The sequence below is a fragment of the Pseudopodoces humilis genome, chromosome 11 (assembly GCF_049639895.1).
Source record: "Pseudopodoces humilis isolate 2021_Gansu_Grassland_sample_001 chromosome 11, ASM4963989v1, whole genome shotgun sequence".
In the NCBI taxonomy this organism is placed as follows: domain Eukaryota; kingdom Metazoa; phylum Chordata; class Aves; order Passeriformes; family Paridae; genus Pseudopodoces; species Pseudopodoces humilis.
In genome coordinates this window covers 6,929,969-6,952,447 of record NC_142210.1, presented here as the reverse complement: position 1 = coordinate 6,952,447, position 22,479 = coordinate 6,929,969, and the positions used below count along the sequence as shown (strand labels likewise).

The following is a 22,479-nucleotide window of genomic DNA, read 5'->3' as shown; positions in this document are numbered from 1 at the left end:
CCCAGTATGAGTTTTCTCACCACAATTCCTGCTTTCTCTCCAGAAAAATCATAATACAATTGCAGCTATAACTTGTAAGTGCATCTTAGTTTTTCTAATCAATCCTGGCATCATTTTCTTACATGAAATGCAAACAAAAGCTTATTCTTCAGTTTAATGCCAGCTGAGTTTTCAGCCTTCTTAGTTTTCAGATCCCTGAAGTTTTCCACTGGAGATGCAAACGTTCCTATGGACAACTGAGAACTACTATAAATAGGCTGCTCTCCTCAGCTGTTTTTCACAGATTTGGACAGAAATAGCCAACCCTCCTACCCCTTTCCACAAGTGGGGCAAAGCCTACTTGTCTGCTTATTTTCTGTCTCACAAGCTGTGAGCTTTCTTTACAGGTTTTCCTCATTTTGGGGCAATTGCCATAAGTAGCCCTTGCCCAGGGCCTTATTCCACATCAGAGTCAGGGCAAAAGACCAGATTTCAGTACTTGTGTGTTCATGTTCAAAGCTAAAGCTGAACAACTACATACAACCACCATGCCTGGTAGCTTACCAGTTTTAAACACCAATATTGCAGAGAACAGGTTTCTTATTTCCAGCTGCATTAGTCACATGCCTAGCAGATTTTTTTACAAAGGCACAATTGGACTTACATGAGGGAAGTAAGTATGTTAAGAAAATCCTTTTTGCACCAAGCACAACATGGCAGGCCTTGTGCTCTTGTGTTTGAGAGCTAATTTAAGCAGATACATTAAATTATACAATGTGTGCTTGCATTTATTAAGTCCAGATGTGGCTCTGAAAAGAGCTTTATCGTTTTAGGGGTTTCCCCTCCACTCCCATTGTTTTTCACTGGACAATTCAGAAGGGCATATGGCACTGCTTAAACAGCTTCAAGGATTTTCAGCCTCACAGCAGTAACAAAGCAATGCTGACTGTAAATCTCAGCCTTTTCAAGCTCTAGAGATGACAATCATTTTCCATTTCTCCTCCCAAAGTGAAAAATTACTTGCCGTATTTTATCGTATTTCCCTACTACACTGAAACTCTACAATGTTCACCACAGAATAGATTTCTATTTCATCAATTTAATATACTACTTTCTTTAAAATAAATACACATGCATACTAAAGCTTTTAATTCCCAGCATGTCACTAATTACCCCATTGTTTGGCTCTGCACTCGGTCTGGAGGGAGTGGGGGAGGTTCCTACAAGACATCCAGACAAGCAGAAGGATTTGCTGCTCTATAAACATATTGCTCAAGTCACATCTTACTCATTCTCCAGGTTGTTTAGTGACAAGATGCCAAAGGAGCCCCAGCAGTGCTTACACTGATGCAGTTATGTTGGTCCTGGCCCACCACAGGCTCGCTGGGATTCCCAAATGAGAAGGGCAACAAACACCATAAACCACCACACTCTGGTGAAGTCCTCCTGTTGCTGAGAGCTGCTATGTCTCATCATGCTCTGAGAAGACTTCAACTGTATCAAATCGGTGTCCTGAGGGCCACCAAACAAGGCTTAAATACACAAAGACTAAACAGGGGGGGATTCATGATCTTGATGATTTTTATAAATACCGTAGATCCAGCCACTGCTACTTATCAGATAAGATTCATGAGCACTGCAGTAAGATTTTAAAGCACTGTCCTGCTTCTGTCTATAGAACTCAGCAACAGCTAAATTAACTAACCCAACTGAATTGTCCTGAAACAGATTTTCAAAACAGCTTTTATCAGCTGCATTCAGAAACAGTTGGCAACTCTTCCTATTTCCATAATATTCTCAAAATAAAGATCAACTTTTCTACAGTGATGTACACAGTACTGAATGCCTCTGCCATCCTCTTCCAGGGGGTGGGGACCTTTGCCTTCAGTTTGGGGTTTGTTTGTTTTTCCCTTTTGTCCTGTATGATTCCCACAAATACTGGAGTGGGAAGCTGTGCAGCAGCGATTGCAACATGACTGAAAAAAGATGCTTGGCTGATTTCACTTGTGAACTGAACACCAACACAGCAGCCAAGGAGATTCAGCATAGCAGAAGAACACACAGCAAAAAGTATTTTCTCAGGAACATGGGCAACAAATCTTTGGGCTTCAGTGATCCTGGACTTGATACAAAAATATGCCCCATAAAGCAGAGTTCAAGACAGCTCAAGAGTTGTTCCTGTCCTGTTACCCAGCAATCTGACATGCTGACATCAGCTCTCTACAGCTGAAGCTCTATGAGAGCTCCCTGCACACAGGGGAAGCATGCACTACTCTTTTCTATCCTAGATGCCTCTTTTCCTTAGGGTTTTCCCCAAACTCATCCCAAAATACTCAGAATGTCTTTTGACATTCAACTCAACTGTCATTAGGACAACACCCAGCTGTTGAATTAGAAATACCAAAATACACAGAGAAAACAAAGAAATAAAGGGACTTAAAATCACACCTTAGCTCTGCCCAACCACAACTTCACAAGTATTACTCTCTCGGTGCCAAAACACCAGGGCAGCAGCTTTTGGGCTGCAACAAACTATATCTGCTCACTGGTAAAGGCATCTTCTGATCCGCTTCTTCATCTCCTGGCCAGATTCCTGCCTTCCCTGCAGCAGCTCTGCCATCACACCTGGCTGGAGGCAGAGATCAGAGCGCTGCCAACCCAAAGGCAGCAACATCCACCTATCTGCAGCTCAGCCACAGCCTCTGCCAGGCACAGGGCACAAACTGCTTCATATGGTAATGTCACCAGTCAGACACAATCCACAGACATCTGGCACTTCTCTGTAGAGATGTCCTTCCAAGATAAAAAGCTTTACAAATTCAAATCAATATTTTCACCACTGCATTCAATTAGCACTTTTCAGTTTCACATCTAATCCCAACTGCTTTCTGTCCACAAACTGACCTGCTCAGGGAAGTGATCTCAACACCATATGCCACTGCTTACCCAAGCCAAACCAGCTCACTTGTTTGTCCTTGTCAACACCAGGGCAAGGCACAAGAAAGCTGCCACGGATTTGCCAGCAGTAAACCTCAAAACAACATATTTAATACAGTAGAGCCTGACAGATTTTTGTGCTGGGGAAGCCTTCCATGCCAGTCATTAATCTCAGGAATTCAGAACAGTGCTCTCTGGATCAGAGAATTATTGCTATCTTTGGGACTCTTGCCATAAAACAGCTTAGGGAAAGGCAGTGAATCTTATTTTTTGTCTTCATTCAGCATTACTGTGTGCACAGTTGGTAAACCCAAAATTATACCACATATGTTTCCAGCTCTTTTAATCCAACCATCTCACAAAAGTAATGAAGGCAGATCACTTCCATTTTACAAGACTTCATATTTCACTGCAGCAAGTCCACAAAAGCCCCAGTCTTTTAAATACAAACTACTTAGACCCTGCCTCATTTAAAATAAACCACAATGCCATTTAGTATGTACAAGCACTACTTTTCTCTCAGAGACCTCTGAAATGCTAAAAGGGAACTAATTTTGGGAACAGAGATTAATCTTATTAGAAAAACAAAAGGCAATAAAAAACTGCCTGCAGGCATTAAAATCTTCAAAATCAGTACAGTTTGAGACACTTTATTAATCACAGAAACTCCACATGCCCAAAAACACACAATACATTTTTCAAAAACCTTCACAGTCAAGTGACAAGACACTTTGGATTAAGTCAGTCGCTGTATCATTGCAGCAATGAGATCCCAGCGAAAGCACAGACAAAAGAACAAAAGTGCACGAAAGACAACTCGCAAGAGTAAAATTAAAAGGACTAAGAAGAAACATGAACAACTGTACAAAGCATATCAAGCACCTCTCTTTCAGAGATACACAAGTGGAACTGGCACATTCAGAAATCCCAATGGTTTTCAACTCAATTTCCAGCAGCATGGTGGGGATTAAAGCAAGCACAAGGTACAGCTCAGAGAAACAAACTTATCATCAAATATGAAGTTTAAGTTATGCTTTTCAGAAGACTGCACAAGGCCTAGAAATAAGGAAAGCACAACTGCATTATACCCAGTGACATGAAGGTGGTTTTCCTAGTAATGTCCTGTTGAAACTCTGCTCACTGAACAAGGAGAGGAGGGAAATTTGGGTCAGAACATTCTCCAATGAAGATGCACAACCCAAATCTCAGACAAAGGACAGCAAAATTACTGAAGTATGATAAACTTATTTGCAATTTATATATAACATTGTTCTAAGAGCTTTGGTAAAAGTAAAGTAAGAGAGATAAAGTGTGAATGATTGTGAATTCTCAAAAAACTGTTCAAAAATCAGAGCGGTCAGCAAAAGATTAACAAAAGGCTCCTACTAAAACAAAGCAGAGTGGCAAGGGACTGCTAGCCTTCTCATCTTAAGACAGCCAGGTTTTGTTTTGATGTCATCATCTCTGCAACGTGAGAAAAACAGAAGTACAAGGGAAGGCAGCCCTGTAGCAAGGGGGATGAGCAGCTGAGGAATTGCCTGTGGAAAGAGCAAACCTTCAGGGATTGGAATCACTGCCCAGTTCTCAGCCAGCCCCAACAGGAACACTGAGCAGGGAGGGCAGAGCCAGATACAGGTGAGCTCTGCCTTTGCTGGCTCACCCACAGGTGAGCAAAGCCCAGAGCTCATCTCCCAGAGAGCCCTGGCAGTCAGGGCTGGGGCACTGCACTACAATCTTCTATCCTGAAAACCCCAGAGAAGAGCTAGAATGCAAACCCCACACAGAGGGGCCATGCTCTTGTGAGAATTGAAGCTTTACATTGTGCAGATTTCACCTGTGTGAGCTAACCCTGACTCACCATTTATACAGAATGTAACAGCCGCATGTTAGAAACAATATTCTCTTTTTGCTATTTCTACAAAACAAATTGAGTGACTATCCAAATTTAAAAACGTTTCAGTTGTTAAAACACAGCTTAGCCAGGTATACAAATAACATATGGAAAAATCCTAGGAATAATTTTATTGGATTTAAAAGACAGACATGCCATTCTAAAACATGCCTGCAGTGACCTGTAAGGCAGCCTGACCTGGCTTTCAAGAGCTGTGAAAAAGTGAGGGCAGAGAACTGGTTTAACAACAAAATAGAATTTGCTAACATATAAATAAATAAATCACCTTACCCACAGCTACAGAATCAACTGTACAGTAGTCTTCAAGCATGTGCTTTAACACTTTATATTAATTCTGCTAAAATACAGTCCAACTAACCACCATGGATAAAGTCAGGATATATATTTAAATAAGAATTATGGAGTTCTGTTGCCTGACAAGTGACTTTTGTTGGTCAAATCCTGTCTCAAGAGATTTAACCTGATCTGTATTTAAAGCAACTGTTTTGAAACGATTGCTCTGTTTTTGTAGGAGAAAGTAAGACTGTCCCATAGTATTATTCTCAAGCATTCATCATGTCTCCTTTCCCTTCAAGGGTTCATTTTGTGGACCGATGCATTGTAACACCACTTTTGAAAAATCACAGAAAAGTTATTTAAAACTCCAGTTACAAACATAAAAAGGATCATTAACAAAAATCTCTTTTTTTTACAGTTAGATCTCTTCATTCGCTGCGAAAATGTACAGAGCCTTGGATTTATTATTTGTGGGTGATTTTTCCCTTTAATCTTAAATTCAGATTAAATTAGCACTTCTGAAAAACAAAACCCAGAGAGACTTTTCATGAGTGGAAAATCTGCCATGCTTATGAGCTTGAAGGCAAAATTCATGAAGTGAGATATGTGCTCTCCTTTTAATTTCATATGCTGGTAACACATCACAAAAACGAGTTTTCTACATCAAGAATTCCAAAGCTGTGGCTTTTTAAATATAGTTGCTTGTACATATCAGCAAAATGCAATACCCACCAAAGCAGCCACTGCCCCAGGGCTCTGGCTCCCAGCAGGGGCTGAAGGAAGCCATGGTGAGGATCTCAGGCTAAAACCCAAACACCTCAGTGTTGCAAGTGATGCCCACACTGTCCTCATACAGTAAGAGCTGCTGGCAAAGCTCAAGCCAACAAAATAAAACTCTGCTGCTTTTCTGGGTGGAAAGTCCCGATTTCTGTTTCCTGTGACTCATCTTTAAAACCAAACCTCCAGTGTGAAATCAAATGACAGAAAGTAGAGGGAAATTATTACTGGAACAGCAAAATGTCACTTTCAGACATGCTGATACACCAACAGCCAAGCATGACCCATCGAGGCAGAGAAAGTATTTTTAAGAAACTCAAAAAAAACCCCAATAACAGCTCTCCACACTTTACACCTAAACCAGCACCCTACCAGGGCAGTGGCCAACATATTAAAAAGCAATGGCAGTCACCAAAATTCATTTTATCAAAAGACAAAGCCACTGATCAAAGTATCAAAGTATGCAGGAAAACAAACTCTAAACCAGAAGAGAAGCTCCATGGGCATGAGCTGCCCAAGAGGCAGGGCTTTAGGAAGGACAGTCTGGAATTGATGCCAGCCACAGGGTTATAAAAAGCATCCCTGTAAAAAGGGATGCTTTCCTCACTATCATTTTAGTCCTCTTCTCTAGACTGTTACTTTCCTTAGACTTTCAGTAAATAGGAAAAAGACCTAAAAAGCAAAGTAAAACAAAAGTATTTACTTCATGGAAAAAAATTAATTTACATTCCTTTGATTACAGAGTAAAAAAAAATCATTGTCAAGCATATTTTACAGAGAGTACACATGGCACTCTAACAGATAACTTCTAAATTGCCTTTCCATTTGGTTTATTCAAGGAAACTCATGGATGAATTTTTGAATCATCCTGAGGAGATCCACCTTGAGGTGTCTGCTACCAGTCACAGATGTTTCTAATTAATGAAAGGCTCTGTTTGTCCAATAATTGGGTTCTCAGGTTTCTCTCTCTTTGGAGGAAAAAGAAAGCCACTCCTCAGGCCTACTTGTAAACGCCTGTCCTGAGCTTACCTATGGGCTAACCAATGCAATTAACATTGACAGGGTCCTAAATTCTGTCTTATCTCCTTACTTTGAGGCTGCAGGACCACAGCTGGATTCTGACACATCCTTTGGATGTAGGTGCACTGCCATCCTCTGTCCCTGAGCTGCAGGAATCACCCCCAACCACTGCATTTACCTTCCCTTTGCACTGCTCTAGGCATGGTACACAGCACAGAGCAGGAAGGAAGGCCTCAGCCGCTGCAACATCTTCTGCTGGCAAAAAAAAAAAAAATAAGTATCCCTCCATATATTCTCTGGGTTTGTACAGAAGGAAACTGCCCATTTTTAGTCAACAGCATAACAGATAATATTTACAGAGGCAAAAATACAGCCCACAGTCTAGGACAGGTCATTTTTCCAGTCTGCAGTTTTTTCTGACAAAGCAAAGCACTGAAAACCTTAGATACAAAAAACATAATTACATTTTAGAACAGCCTTAACTGACAAGTCTATCAAAACCAGCTCTCCTTTTGTCTCTAACGCTGAAGTTTTAAATTGTTTTACAACCATGACCATTTATATAAACAAAAAGGAGAAAAATAAAAACACATGTGGAATGATAAACACTATAAGAAAAATACTTCTCCACTCTGTTCTGTAGATCTGGCCCCAAACATAAAACATGAGGGAAACAATGACAATTCCTAATAAAACTTTAATCTGCCAGTCTTATTTGGTTTGGAAGTCTACCAGTTTCCCTATCCAATGGGTTTCCCAAAGAAAAACGTTCCATTGATATAATTACTCATTAGAGACATTAGAGTATTCTTCTAGCCAGCAGTGGAACATTTTTTTTTGTTAACTTTTAACACTGTCATTTTCCTACACTATTTAAAAATTCAAACATGTACAAAATCCAGTGGCATTTGCCATTCAAGAGAGGTTCCATTTATTGCTGATTGCTCCAGGTTTAACTCTGTACAGTGCATTAACAGCCAAACTGAACCTGAGGACACATCTGGCCCCAGTCTTTTGCTTCAAAGTCCAGGCTACACAATTATATTAAAGATGCCTAGAACTGTTAAGGCTTGTATGTTTTCAGCAAATATAAACTCCTTGTTAAAAGTCTTCCATGTGCCTACTAGAAATGGTAACCAAACCTGACAAAATTATGAACAGGTATTAGAATATTCTAGTAAATTTCCAAATGCATTTCTCCCATCATCCACCAGGTATGTTCAGAAAAGAAAAAAAAAAAAAAAAGATAAAGAAAAAAAAACAAAAAAACAAACAAACAAAAAAAACACTTGGGGCATTATTTATTTCAATATATACACAGAGCCTGAAAACAGTAGGACTTCCTGAAGAAAGTTCTCTTACCCTACTGCTCCATGTGAAATTCCCAGGAAAGCAGCCAGCCCCATGGGCAGACAAAGATCATACACAGACCCTGTGCCTTTTGCTCCTGTTCAAGGACATAAAGAGCAGAAGTAGCCAAGTGCCCCATTGCCCAAAATGTACAGGACAGAGGATCCTGGCAGGACAGAGAATGTCTTACAGGATCCACAGCAACACATCACCTTGAAGAATCACTATTACAGTTTTTTAAAAGTCTCCAGCTGTGCAGAAATCTGCTTATGTGTCTCCTTCTCCCCAGGATAAGGAGATGAAGAAGCTGCAGCTGGCATTTGATGCAGCCAGCCAAGCCAGCACACAACATGTGACAAATGTGAACCGACTGCTCCAAGAGCTGCCTGCCATACCCCTGGGACAGAGCTCTCAGGGCAGCTTCTGACCTGGATCCTTGCCAACTGGTCCACGTCCATCCACTGAATCTGCTGGTGGGAGAGAACACTTCTACTCTCAGAGCTGTTGAGAGAGACTTTGGGGGAAACTTTCTCCATTATTTACCCTGTGAGCTGAACTGTAGTATACACATAAACCATCCGCCTTGTGGTGAAAACAACATAGGAAAGCAGACTACAGAACTCAGAAACCACAAGAGAAGACAAAAGGACCAAGGACAACCAAACATCATAACAGGGGACAGAGTTTTCTATCAATCCTGGGTCCATCTCCAGCCTACCAGCACTGAAGATTCTGAGGTCCTACACTGGTTGTTTTCCCAAGAGTTTTTCTCCTTGTATCTAAACTCAAGCTGTGACAACTATTAGCTCTGAAACAATTGCCTCAGGAGCTTGTATTACAAGCAAGGACAGACTTGCTAGGGCTGCTGACACGACATTCATCACCTCCACTTCATTGTGGCTGCAAAAATCACTTCTCATAAAGCAGTTCCAGGTCCTGCCCATCATATTAAAGTAAACCAGCATCCTTTTCTGTTTGACTCGGTGGCAAGCTGCTGCAAGCAGTTCCTGAACCCTCACAGCTGAAGCATGAGCCAGACTCTGACCTTGTCAGCCGTCCCAGTATGGGCTGTTTGTAATACCGAGTCAGAACCTACAGAAAATCAGCTGAGCTTGGCCTTTACTACTCCCTTTGCTTCCGAGTCAGCTACAACTCACAAGTCTGGCTTCAAATGCCACAGTTCCACATGTGGATAAGAGGGATAAAATATCAAGCATTTACAGGAGTATGCTCTGCTCTAAAGCAGAAGTTTGAAAAAGGAAGATATGTACCACTTGTATAATTCTACATTTAGTGTTACTGTTTTTCTTTTATAAACAAAGTTATCACAGAAAGTAACAGACATTTTCAACATTCTATGCTTAGAAAAGCAGTAGAGTATTTTTAAACTACCAGCCCTCCTCCACAAAGCTGTGCACTGCTTGCTAACAGAGATTCACAATCTCACAACAGCATAAAACATTCATTTCCACTCCAAATGCTTCAGGAGGTACCTCCCTTCTAACAAAACAAAATAAATCAGTGACTTGGGCATTTTCCTGAGTCTAAATGTATAAACGCTGATTTTCATTCCATGAATATAAATCATATTATCAGAGAACCATTTAGGTTGGAAAAGACCTCTAAGATCAACACCAACCATTACCCCAGCACCACCGTGTTCACCACTAAACCATGACCCCAAGTGCCACTTCTACATGTCTCTGAAATCCCTCCAGGGATGGTGGCTCCACCACTGCCCTCAGCAGCCTGTTTCAATGCCAAACCACCCTTTTGGTGAAGGCATTTTTCCTAATATCCAATATAAATAAACCTCCCCTGGCACAACTTGAGACTATTTCCTGTTGTCCTATCATTTGTTACCTGGGAGAAGAGACTGATCCCAACCTTGTACAACCTCCTTCTGGCTAGTTGCAGAGAGTGATAAAATCCCCCTGAGCCCCCTTTTCTCCAGGCTAAACACTCCCAGCTCCTTCAGCCACTCCTCATCAGACTTGTGCTCCAGCTCCACTGGGGAACTGCTCCAGACCTCAGTATCTGTCTGGTCATGAGGGGCCTGTAGCAGGATGTTCTGCTCAAATTTTACCATATTTGCAAATAAGTTCTAAGTGCTGGTTGGAGAAAGAGGGGTTTATACCAATTTTGGTGTTGAAGAATGCTGAGACCAGCCTGACTCACCAATCCCAAAGTTAAACATTCTGAGGATGTGAAAAAGCAGTGTTTCCTGACAGAAACAGGCACTGATGAGGATGTGACAAAGTTCCTGATGAAGGAAGCACCAAGTGGTAGCACTGGTAACTCACCTGAAGCTGCTGAGCTGCAGGATGCCCAGCTGGCACAGCTCACCTAGAAGCACAAGGTACCCATGAGAGTTTTGGTTCTGCTGTGGAGATGGTCTTTGCTCCAAGTTTGGACTAATTGCTCCACATCCTGAAGCTGGTAGAAGTTAAAAGTATCAGGCTACCTGAATGCCTTGGTTCTCAGTGGACTGTACTGCAGTTCTCATTATGTAAAGGTTTCTGTATCAGTGTTGGTGTTGGCACTGAACTTCACAGGGCTGCCTGCTGCAGCTTACATACTTTTTAAAGCACCTCTCCAACATCCTTATCTCTAGCAGAAATGTTATGCTCTAATTAAGTAGAAAATAATTTTATCTTTAGATGAAATGTGATTCACTCTCCTAAATGCCTACCTCCTCATCTCTAAATAAAACTCATTTTTAGTTAACAATTCAGTTTCATGTTTCAGCTGCAGCTCCTCTAGGACCTTCACCCTATGCACAATTCATAACCAACCCTACAACATCAAGGGCAGAGCCATAATGAGCCTAAAGGGCAAAATAAGCTGCAATCAGACCCCCTGGCTTGTGCCAGAGGAGAAGGCTGAAAAAGCAATTCAGTCACAGGTCCCTTTATTACATGCAGATGAGTTTAAGCACACAAAAATAATAGTAAAAACCACATTGTTTCTTTCATCTTCTCTCCCTCCCCTTTTTTTAAGTTGTCTGTCATGTGCAAAAGACACATTCTAATTCTAACATGATCTTTTGGGTTTTGGGGTTTTTTACACTATGCAGAAAAAAGCAGAGCCCAGAAGGACTGTGCCCATTAAAACACAATGAAAGATGACAACAACAACAACAAAGAATGTTATCCTATGCTGTGGATGTGTACTTGTACTTGCTTTCTAACAGCAACTCACCACACTGCTGTGCATTAGTACAGACCACATTATCACAAAACATGGCTTTACCTAGGAAATGTTCCCTCTCCTGAAGCAGGTGGCAATCAGCCACAGAGCACAGCGCCCATCTGCCACCTGCGCTGCCCTGCCTTCAGCACCACCTCCTGCTCCATCACCAGGATGTGAGGGCTCTCTGCACCAACCCATGATAAATTCATCTGCAGCACAACACAATTTGTGTTCTTAAACAAACCAACCACTTCTGATGAACCAATCCAACCGTGTGAAAGTTGCCTGATGCGAGGGTACAAATCAGGAGAAGTTCCAGCACTCAAACCTCTCACAGCAGTTTTCCTCAATCCCATCCAGTCTGATGCAATGTAAAATAGGAATTGCAGCAGTTTTCACTCCAATGTGGCTGAAATACTTTCATGGAACTATTCAATCACATTCAATTACTTAAGTGCTCTTCAAAATGCAGATTTTTTTTTTTTTTTAATATAAAATAGCCTGATCTGAATTCTCTAGATTGTACAGATTCCTACACTGCACACAAAACTTTGTTTCTTACTTTTTTGGAAAACAAACAAACAAAAATCCTTATAAACAAACAAAACACCCCAAAACAAGCCCCAAGTGTTTCAAAAAGGAAAGAATGCTTAAACAACATGTAATCATGGCTGGTTTTAAACACACCTATAGACCACTATATGTGGAAAACAAAACATGAGGACACTTACAGAATTGCAGACTCAGGCTCAAAAAGGCTAATAAGGCTGCCAAGGCCAGCAAGAACAGAAAACGGTTTCGGAAAAGCATTATTATTCACTCTGCTTGCTCTTCATGGTTTCATCTTCAGATATCTGTGATTCCTGCAAACAACAAAACAATGGCAAATATATATTTCAAATATGGAAGCACCAGTTATTCTTTAAAGGCAAGCACACAAGGCAATTCAAATTGGTAACAACAAAACAGAGAAGTTGCCTTCAGCCGAACAATAGGATTCATTATTTCCACAATAAAACTTTCAGGTAAATAAAAAATATTTCCATTTTCCATGAAATTAAGCTTGCTCCTGCTAACACAGGGTTAATACTCACATTCACAATTCTTAAGATAATAAAGAGTAAGAAAAGCTGTCAATACCGTTACACAGTAAACAAAAAAATAATAAAGCCACAGCAGTCATTACTCATTGCAAAAATAAAAATACAAAAAACCCAAGCTCTCTCCTGAAAACATCTGAACATACTTTTTCTTGCAAAAATTACATTCCTAAGAGTAGAGAATTTGCTGAAATGCCCTGTTTGCACAGATGTACATTCTCCTGTTGAAAACTGCTCTATATAAGGAAAGAGAGGGTTGCTCTCTCCCCCTACATGCCTTTTTTTCTTTCAAACAACCAGCTGCTCTTATGTGCAAGAGATGCCTCCTCCTAGCACTGGCAGTGTGCTGCAGGAAATTGGTTAGTCTTAAAAGAAATCTTCTGAGATTCCCAGATCCTTTGAACTGAGTTTTGTTTATGACAGAACATTCAAACCTGTTGACAGAAAGTAACTTTTTTCCCCCCTTACCATTCCTTTTTGCCCCAGAACTTATTTCCTCACATAAAGAGGCCTCTCTTTGTTTTTCCTGCTTTTGAGAATGACAAGTTTTATATACACATGTAATTAATACATATTTGCTTACCAAAGCTCTCCTGGACTCCCAAAAACTAACCATCTTAGCAAGATTTTAATCTCTGAGTGCTGATAAAACCACAACCACAAAATTCTGATTTTTTCTACACTGCCCCCCCCCAATTAATTTTCTTACTAGTATTTGAAAAGGTCTCAGGAATCATTGAAATTATTTTATCCACTGGGGTTGGTCTTGAAAAGAGTTGTGTGATTGCAGCAAGTGAAATCCATTATACACATATATTTTGCAGGACTGAGGTCTTTCCATCTCATTTTACTTGGACAGCTACCTTTACAGCTTTCAGAAACTGTGGAAAAATTGAAAGATCTGGAGATTTTGAGAAGTAAAAAACCAGAGTAATTACAGAATTTTTCCCAAATGCCAGAAATGGCATGTGCAAGCAGTAATAAAAATAAAGTAAAAAGAGAGGGAGAGTAAAAGTTGGAAGGAATAATTTTTAACAGTTCTCAATTTCAAAAAAATCATAGCTCATCCTGGAACATCCTAGTGAAAGGCAGGCAGAAGCAAAACTGAACTACACCACTGCAACTCAACAAAGCTGTGAAGGATGGAAGGTAAAAGGATTAGTGTATGCCAAACACCAGGAGAGAATAAAGCAGTTCAACCAAACAGATGGGACAACAGAAGGAACCACAGGAAAAAGCAAAAAATAGACTTAGCAGGGAGGAGAAGGTAAAATCTGTTAAAAAGCTCTCAGGAACAAGAGGCCTTGTGCACAGTCTACACAGTGCAAATACTTTTGTTGCATAAAATAAAGCTGCCACAAAAAAGAAAAAATTTAAAGACTGAAAAATAGGAGATCTTACACACTTCATATTAGCAAAATGTTTTCATGAGTAAGCTTAATGAGCTTAAAGCTTTAATTGCAGATCAGAAGCTTTAAAACATTGAGTGTGAAAGGCATCATTCAAGAAATTACAAAGTGGAAAGATTTTTCTTTTGAATACATTTTGGCTTGCTAACAAATTAAAAGTTGTTCTGTTGTGACTTATGAGGAATAGAAACAGCTCCTGCTGAGAAACTGTTAATTAAAAGCCTGTCAACACAATTTGCCATCAGCTCCTCCTTGCGAAGAAGCTGCAGGGAATCAGGTGAAGGTATGTGAGACTGAGTCCTGAAGCCTCTGCTCCTCCAGGCTGGCACACAAGGTACTCCCAGGGCCAGCCCATGGTAAGTGAAAGCAGTACAGTAAGAATTGTGAGCACACACTGCAGGGAGTATTGGTAAGCTAAAAAAGATAAAACAAAGCCTGGATGGGGGAGAAATAAAAGCAAACCAACCTTACCTTCCCACAAAACTACTCTTACATGCAGATGAAACAAAACAACAAACCACAGAGCAAAACACATTTGAGGTGTTCAGGACAGACTATCACAGAGCACGAGCACTGCAGAGCATCCACTGCTAACCTGACATTTAGGCACTGCTGATCTTTATTTGTTTACCCAAGACAGAGTGCAGGTCCTGGCCAACATCTCCATAACATGAGCTCCCAAAGGGCAATTCCAGCAACAGCTGCCAGCAGCACCTCACTGGGCTGCAGGGATGGGGCCAAGGAAGTACTTTCTGCTTTTAAAGGGGAGTAAGCATCACACCGAGGTGGAACTCAGTGCCAGGAGCAGCAGCACCTGACATGTGTCCAAAATGCAGTGACTGATGCTCATTCCTGAGACAGGGAGGTTTAGATTGGATATTAGGAAAAACTTCTTCACAGAAAGGGCTGTCAAGCATTGGAACAGGCTGTCCAGGGCAGTGGTGAAGGCACCATCCATGGAGAGATTTAACAGACCTGTGGATGTGGTGCTCAGGGACAGGGCTCGGTGGTGGGTTTGGCAGTGCTGGGGGAACAGTTGGACTTGACCTTTTCCAACCTAAACAATTCCACAATTCTGCTTCTATAAACGCAGTACTTGATAAAGATCACCTATACAACTCCAAACATTTCAGTCACACAAATTTTACATGTGACACACTTAAAGAGTTTAGAAATTCATAAGCATAGTCATTAATAAAGCATGCTACATTGAAATGCAGGTAAGTAAAAGGCTACTTTTCAGTCACCTTTTGCAGCATACCTACCTATATACCTATCCACAGAATGTACCTTTTCCTTTTAAACACCATCCAAAATCTCAAATTGTCAAAACATGCCAGAATGACTCACAGCATTTAGAGCACCCTCGGTACTTCCCTAATCTCACACAAGTGCTGGCATAAGGTGTTATTGCATGCTCACACAAAGGTAAAAACAGCCTTATGGTTGAAGGCCAGGCCAGGGAGTCAGGAACAATTAGTACCTACCCAGAAATGCTGTGAGAGGCAGCCTGCCCGGGGCCCAGACGAGGCACGAAGCTGGAGCAGAGCAGCTGGCAGCACTAACCTACATTCTGTTCATTGGAGGGGCACTGCCAGCCAGGGCATCACACAGAACCTCCCTCTGCAGCACCAGCTCCTCAGCAAACCAGAGACAAGCCATTACTTGACTGGTTAAACTTCTTTTGTTTAAGTCAGGTCCTGAAAATAACTTTACATCAATGCTTTCAAAGCGCTTGTGAGATGAGATGTAGCACTAAACCAGCAGTGCCAAACTCCTGTGCCAATTGACTGATGCTGTTACATCCTCTAAATCACCAGCATCCATCTATAATACAAACCTACTCTTCAGCATGAAGCATAAGCACAGAATTACACTGACTCACCATGACAGCTTAAATGAATTTACTTGATTCAAACAGCATGTCTCCATAAATAATCAATAGTACTCCTCAAAGTCTGCCTCAATAAAATTATTGTATTTATCTGATGTGCTGCATCAAAATGACATTGTCTACTGAAACACAAGTGAGTGAAAGTGGTCACAATGAAAAAAACAGCAAAGACAAATGAAGACTTTGCCCCAAAAGGAAGGTAGTGCTCAGTCTGTACATAACTGTGTGCCAAAGGCAGAGAAAAGTGTATTTTGGAGCAAGCTTATAGAGCGTAGGAAGGGGAACAAAAAGCCCAAAGACAACATAAGGCTGATTTGGAGTTACATTCAGAGATAGTTTTAGAAAAGATCATAGAATAACACAGGGAACCACTCATTAGTCTGATATCTCTACACTGCACAAGAGATTTTAACTATCATTTCTTTTTGATATATCTTTTCCTTTTCATCTGCATCTGTAGGCTTATTTTGTGACAAAGCCTGTTTTCAAGGCATCTGAAATGAAGGTGACAGCTCCTGATGCAATTATAATGAAAAGTTCTGCCTTGACTTTCACTTTAACTCATGGCGCTTCACCAATCACTCCCCAGCCACTGGGCAGCAGCCTACCAGGCACATTTTTCATCTACTCCTAAGTCCAGCCCCCAGACATCTTCAGACAGTGAGTTCATACTCTTGAATTAGCAACTGCAGAAAACAGTTGTGTCAGCAAATGGCACGAGTCAAACATTTTCTCTGGCACTTCAAGCAATTTGCATTTTTTTTCCTGCAAGAATGCAAAATAGTGGCTGGGATTTTCTGGTCATGACCAAATCAACCAGTGCTATAAAGATCCATGGCGAGAACCAGAACAGAGTGGAAATGGGAACACGCAGCAGAACCAATTCCCCGGTCAGCATGACCTGCTTAGTTACTGATGCTTGTAATTGTCACGGTGAGGAAACCCTCACAAAAACCCTGCAGCCACTGGAGCAGCAGCAATTTAATTTGGACATATGATCCCTGCAACACTGAGGGTGCACTTTGCACAGCATCACAAAGTAACATAGAATCTGTGATACTGCTCAGCACAATTCTCCATTTTCCCATTGGAAAAAAACAAGAAACATACTTTTTTTTTTAATAGCATTTAAGAAAAATAGGTCACAACACTTGGTGCACATAAATGCATTTATAAAAAGAGTAAAATCAGCTCATCATTGAAAATATTAAATAAAACCTGCTCAGTAGTGTTATCTGTGTTAGCCCACCCACCCCAAGAGTTAGCTGGAAGTCAGTAACCATCAGTAACCACAGGACACACAAAATTCAACTGAAAGTACAAACAGGTCAGCAGCCTCATGAAACAAAAACAAACAAAAAACTCCCATACAAAAAAAACCCCAACATCTAAGTAAAGATAAAGAAAGCCATGATAAAAAAGGCAACATGTACCACTCCACAAGCAAGGCATGGAAACAGCAAGAAGCCAATAGAGCATGGCTACATGCTAATATGTAAAAACTAACAGTTACTTATATTATAACTTTTAATTACTTAACATTTTTCGAAAAAAATATCTGATTTTGAAAGAAAAACAACTAAGATGTTGAAGTTTAATATATTTTAGCACATTTAAATGTCCACATCCAATTTTTTCTTGTCTTCTGTTTGCAAGTTTCTTCCTTACCTAGCCAGTTCTAAAATCCTCATACTGGTACAGTCGGTCCTGCAAAGTGCAAAAGCCATTGCAATGGCCCAGCAGTACGGGGCCTTTCAAGAGAGCAGCACAAGCTCCCACTTCATACAAACCAAGGGATCAAAGAGATCTTCCCTGAATAATTCTGAGCCTCTGTACAGCAGATTTACCCCCAAATTTAATAAGCCTGGACACTGACGAGTGCTGAGCACATTGAAGTGATGAAGGGACCATCAGCCAGGCTGAATATTGACACACCTCAAAGAAAATCCACTGCTCTCAAAATACAAGGTTCCTTTGACTCCAAAATCTGAGCTTTTAAACTTCAAGATGCACAAGCAAACGAACTGACGAACATTTTAAACACCTCCTTCTCCTCAGCAACTTTCAAGTTTGAGCAAGACTCTTGTAAAGTTTTACACTGGAAATGCTGGAAAAGCCACCTTCAGCTTACAGCCTTCAGAGGGCTGCTTCCTTCTTTTCAGTTCTGTCCTACTCAGTCACCACTAGGAGCTGCTTTCTTTCAGATACCAGATGCTAAGAGATGTGAGCAGAACAAGTGTTTGCATAGTTTAGGTTTGCATTTGATTTTACCAGTCTAAGTCCTTTAGAATGTATTTGTTTTATTGAACTTAGAACCTACCAGCCTATGAATCTTCTGAAACTGGGCAATAAGAGTGATGCAGAGACACCTATGTTCAAGTTTTATGCATTTATATTATAGTTAATGCAGTGTAACATTAGAACACTACAACTATTCTTTATGAGTTTCACAGCATTGGAAGTTGATTTATTCTGCAGCCAGAAATCTCTCAGTTTCTGGAGTTTCCTTACACTTACATCAATTTTCTGATGAAATGATGATGCCCACGTTATCTTGAACAAATGTAACTAAGTAAAACGAAAATAAATAAATAAGCAGCATGGGAACTGTTAAAAAAGCATGAAAAGATCATTAAGTGTTGGATTTTAATTGGTTTTTTCACCCTTGCACAGCAAATCATTTAGGTGTGTCAGCTTACCTCCCAATACTCTGACCACTAATCACCTTGCAAGGAAACACTTCTAAAACCAAATGCTTCTGAAAACTCAAACAAGTACCTTTAGAAGAAAAACCATAATTGTGAGCTGTAAATACCCTTATAAGCACTTGAATACCAAAACAGGGGTGTTTTTTAAGACCAGCCACAAAAACTTCTGACATGAAGGCACTAAACGGGATCAGTACTGCAGTTTCTACATAATCCATGGTTCCTAGAACTATTAATAAGAAAATGTAAGTAAATACATTAACTAATTTAGAGATGAAGAAAACCATAGTTTCAAAATATAAGGTACTATAAATATTTGATTCTTGGGGATGAAGTCATTGCCCTAGAACATTCTTTTCCTTCTCCATGCTCTCTGCTATTCCTAAAATTATCAGTATATGTGAGAAAAGTTCTTAACAGTTGCAATTCAAATACTATTTCCATGTCCTGCACATCCTTTCATTAAAAATAAATAAATAAAACCACTATAAATTTAGTTTCCTTTTCTTCCAGAACACTCTGCCTTTAGAGACTCAGCTTGGAGACAGCTTGCTTATGCCCAGGCTCTGGCAGCACCCTGACAGCAAAGGCATTTTTGCACCTACCAGCTTCACTGATCTATTTACACAGAATATCCAGTGTTCCCATCAGCCAGGACACAGGAATGACATAGCCCTGCCTGGAGGAACCTAACAAAAGTCTAAATTAGCTCTGACAGTAAACAAAGAGAAAAAGCAGGACTGCACATAGAAACAATTATGGAATGTTTACTTCAAGCTGTCTGCAGACCCCTTTCTGTTCGACTTTCTCACAGATTTAGACATCTGTTTAGACCAGAGGACAAAACAGTGGTCAGCAGCAAAATTCACGCTTGCCAGCTCACACATTCTCTCCCTTTTGATTCATACTTTTAGTCACTGATGCTATGTACCACATCACTCTGGCGGCTCAGAGCCCAGGCAGGAACCTCCACGCCTGAGTTCTGCTCCACAGCATGGAAAACACACAGGAACCTCTCCACATGGCACCCACAGGAACCTCTGAACTCCTTCAGCAGAGACGTCTGCTCGGCACGATGAACGCTGCTCTAAGGGCTCAGAGGGCAGCACAGTCCCTGAAGATGGATGTGGGCTTGAATCTGAAGCTGCATTCTGGACAGAACATGACACAGCATGGGCTGCTTCCCTCAAACCACAGAGAAGCTTCACTGCTGTGTCACAGTCTACCAATAAAATCCAACCTCTAATAAAATCTGTCAAATTACAAAGCTTTCAACAGAGTTCAAATAAGCCATTCCCCTTTTTAAAGAGTCAGACTTCATGGCATACCCAAATCTTAAGTATTGAAGAGACCACTGCAGTTCCTTTGCTAGCTTAAAACCTCTTATTTTCATATTCCTTTTATGAATTGTTGAAAGTCTCCATGCTTTGGCCTTTAGTTTTCCAACTATGACTTTATAGGTCTCGCAAGGTTTACTCATTTGAACAGCAAATGTATGAGGTCATGAAATATTTCCAGGAGTCAGTGTCCTTAACTTCAGTCTCTTTTGGTCCACATAAACCAAGAGATTCTTCAGTTCAGACAAACTTTTCAGTAAGTGTTTTGATCTGGTTTTGATTACCTCTTTTTGGCAGGAAATAAGATCAATGCCTTCACTACTATGTAGAAGTCTTCAAAAACTTTAAGTCAATACCAACCCACCAGTCCAGCACATCACTTTGGAGGCTCTGCTTGAACCAAATTTTAATATCCAGGAAAATCTGTCACAAATCAAGCCCAATTCTCTGTTATTCACTTCAGGAATGCCCCTGTATTCCTACTCCTTTTCCTATGCAATAATAAGTCTCTGAACTGCAGAGAAAGTAAAAACAAAACCAAAGGAAGCTATTTTACTTCCTTAAAGGAAACTGAGCAACTCTTTTTTAACAGTATTATGAAACTTGAAGGAAACCTTATGATTTTGATGGCTCCAGGCCAGAACTGAATACTAACTGGCAGCAAAACCATTCTAGAACATAGAGATAATTAAATAATTCTTAAAAACAGAACCAGAATGTAATTATTTTAAACTTACAACTTTAAAATCATATACCATATGCTCATAACTATAAGCATAGATCCTAATCACCCCCAGATCACAGCCAGTGGCTGATCAGATAATATCACAGCTCCAAAAAGCACACAAAGGCAAAGCAGTTAACATGCTCGAATTGCTACATGATTTTTGGGGTTTGTTTTTAAGTTAAGGTTTTAATTTTTACAGTTTGAATTGTTTGAACAACTCCATCTCCTGATATAACACTCCCATGTCCATGTGTTTCCTCTGAGCAGGAATCTGCCTCCCTCTGCCCCAGTGTCAGGGGTTGTGTCCTGAGGCAAATACCTTCTTCTGGCACTAACTTTGAAAGTAAACATTGCAGGGATACACCCAAAGCTAGCTGTCATCAGCCAGGGAAGACAAGTTGAATAAACACATCAGTGAACAAAGCTCATAAACACAGAAAAATGCTTATTTTCCCACACTGAGACAAATTTATCCCATGTAATGTTCAACATGATGTTAGTATTAAGGACAGTATTTTTCACTGCTTGTCAGTTCTTCCACTCAGGTTAGATTTGGATCTGAGAATGTGATCTGACTTTGCAAAATCCAAATGACCTTACACTGGGTCAGTTTATCCCCTCCCTCACACATACATATTCTACTGGTGGAAGTTACACACCCACAGTCCTCAGGGGCTCACACAGGTTCATTTGCTCACAGTATCCAAACTGAATGGATTTGGGGAGACTCTATCTCTTCAGCCAACTTGGCCTGTCTTGTATCCCATCTTCACCTGGTCCTTCACCCCTCAGCCTCTTGAAAACTGCTAGAATTTGAACCTGGTGCCCCATTCCCCCAGAGCCATCAGCCCACCCTAAAATGCACCATTTTACATCTGGTGATTTGGCCACTACAGAGAGCCTTCCAGGTAGTAAAACACCATTTTACTAAATTAACTTAATTATAGATGTAAAAAATGGCAGTGCAACTACATGGTGTTTGTGCAAGAGGGACGGAAGGGATGACACTGATTTCATTACCCATTACATTTCTACTCTATCCTACCCTTGAGTTCAAGCTATATTTCAGCCCTCATCCCAAAAGATTTTTTTTCTGCCTACAGCCCTGCATGAGATCTGTTCCATCCTATCATTATATGTTAGGTCACACAAAATTTCCATATTCAACCACTTCCATAAAATCTCAAGGATTCAAAATTACAGGGCAGATACGCACTTCTGTTCCAAATGGAAAACTTGTGCTTCTCCATACATTCTACTATTACCCATTGCAGCTCCTACTGGAGAGGAAAAAACAAGATTAAACATACTTTATTCTGCAGTTTTGTCAACTTCCTGCAATCTAGCCCCAGAATGGTGATTACACAGATGCATTAGCACACAGTCAGCATTTTCTGCTGCCCTTTCCTCCCCACAGCACTTTGCACAAATGCCAACTTGCCTGGCTGCTGGAGAGCTGAATGGGGAATAACACAGGCAACATACTGGGAAAACTGCCATGCTGCTGGCAAAAGGGCATACCTGGCTTTTCCCTGGATCCTCATGGCAGCAGCACAAGCTAACCACTAGGAGCACATCATCTTACAGATAGAGACAGCTGAACACACAGGTGCAGCCAGGAGAGTTATTGCTTCAAAAGGAAAAATAAAAATAGGTTTAGGTAAACAGCACTGGCATTAAACATCATGTCCCAGCATTTCTGTGGAAAGACTCTTTGGCTGCAGTTTTGTTGCTTTAGTTGCTTAGCTGGTTCTACATTTTATCAGCCCACAGAAGCACCCCATGAAGGTACCCAAAGATCTTCAGAGAGAGAAGCACAAGGCTGTGTTCAGACCCAGGAGCAATCAGCAAACCAACATCA

General features: G+C 40.7%; 1 protein-coding gene across 4 annotated transcripts in view; it reads right to left on the bottom strand.

Moving 5' to 3' along the window:
* Positions 1-22,479, bottom strand: part of PXYLP1 (2-phosphoxylose phosphatase 1) — a 48,750-nt gene that overhangs the window by 21,527 nt on the left and 4,744 nt on the right. The window contains exons 1-2 of one of the 4 annotated variants that reach the window (XM_088061267.1): positions 22,140-22,221; positions 12,175-12,306 (exon numbers count right to left, since the gene is read on the bottom strand). In XM_088061267.1, the coding sequence (XP_087917393.1) occupies positions 12,175-12,253 (79 nt within the window). In that variant the 5' untranslated portion in view covers positions 12,254-12,306; positions 22,140-22,221. Of the gene's footprint in view, positions 1-12,174; positions 12,307-12,689; positions 12,729-13,252; positions 13,373-22,139; positions 22,222-22,479 lie in introns of those variants that run through there. The other 3 variants (XM_088061268.1, XM_088061269.1, XM_005527021.3) reach the window with 3 other exon arrangements.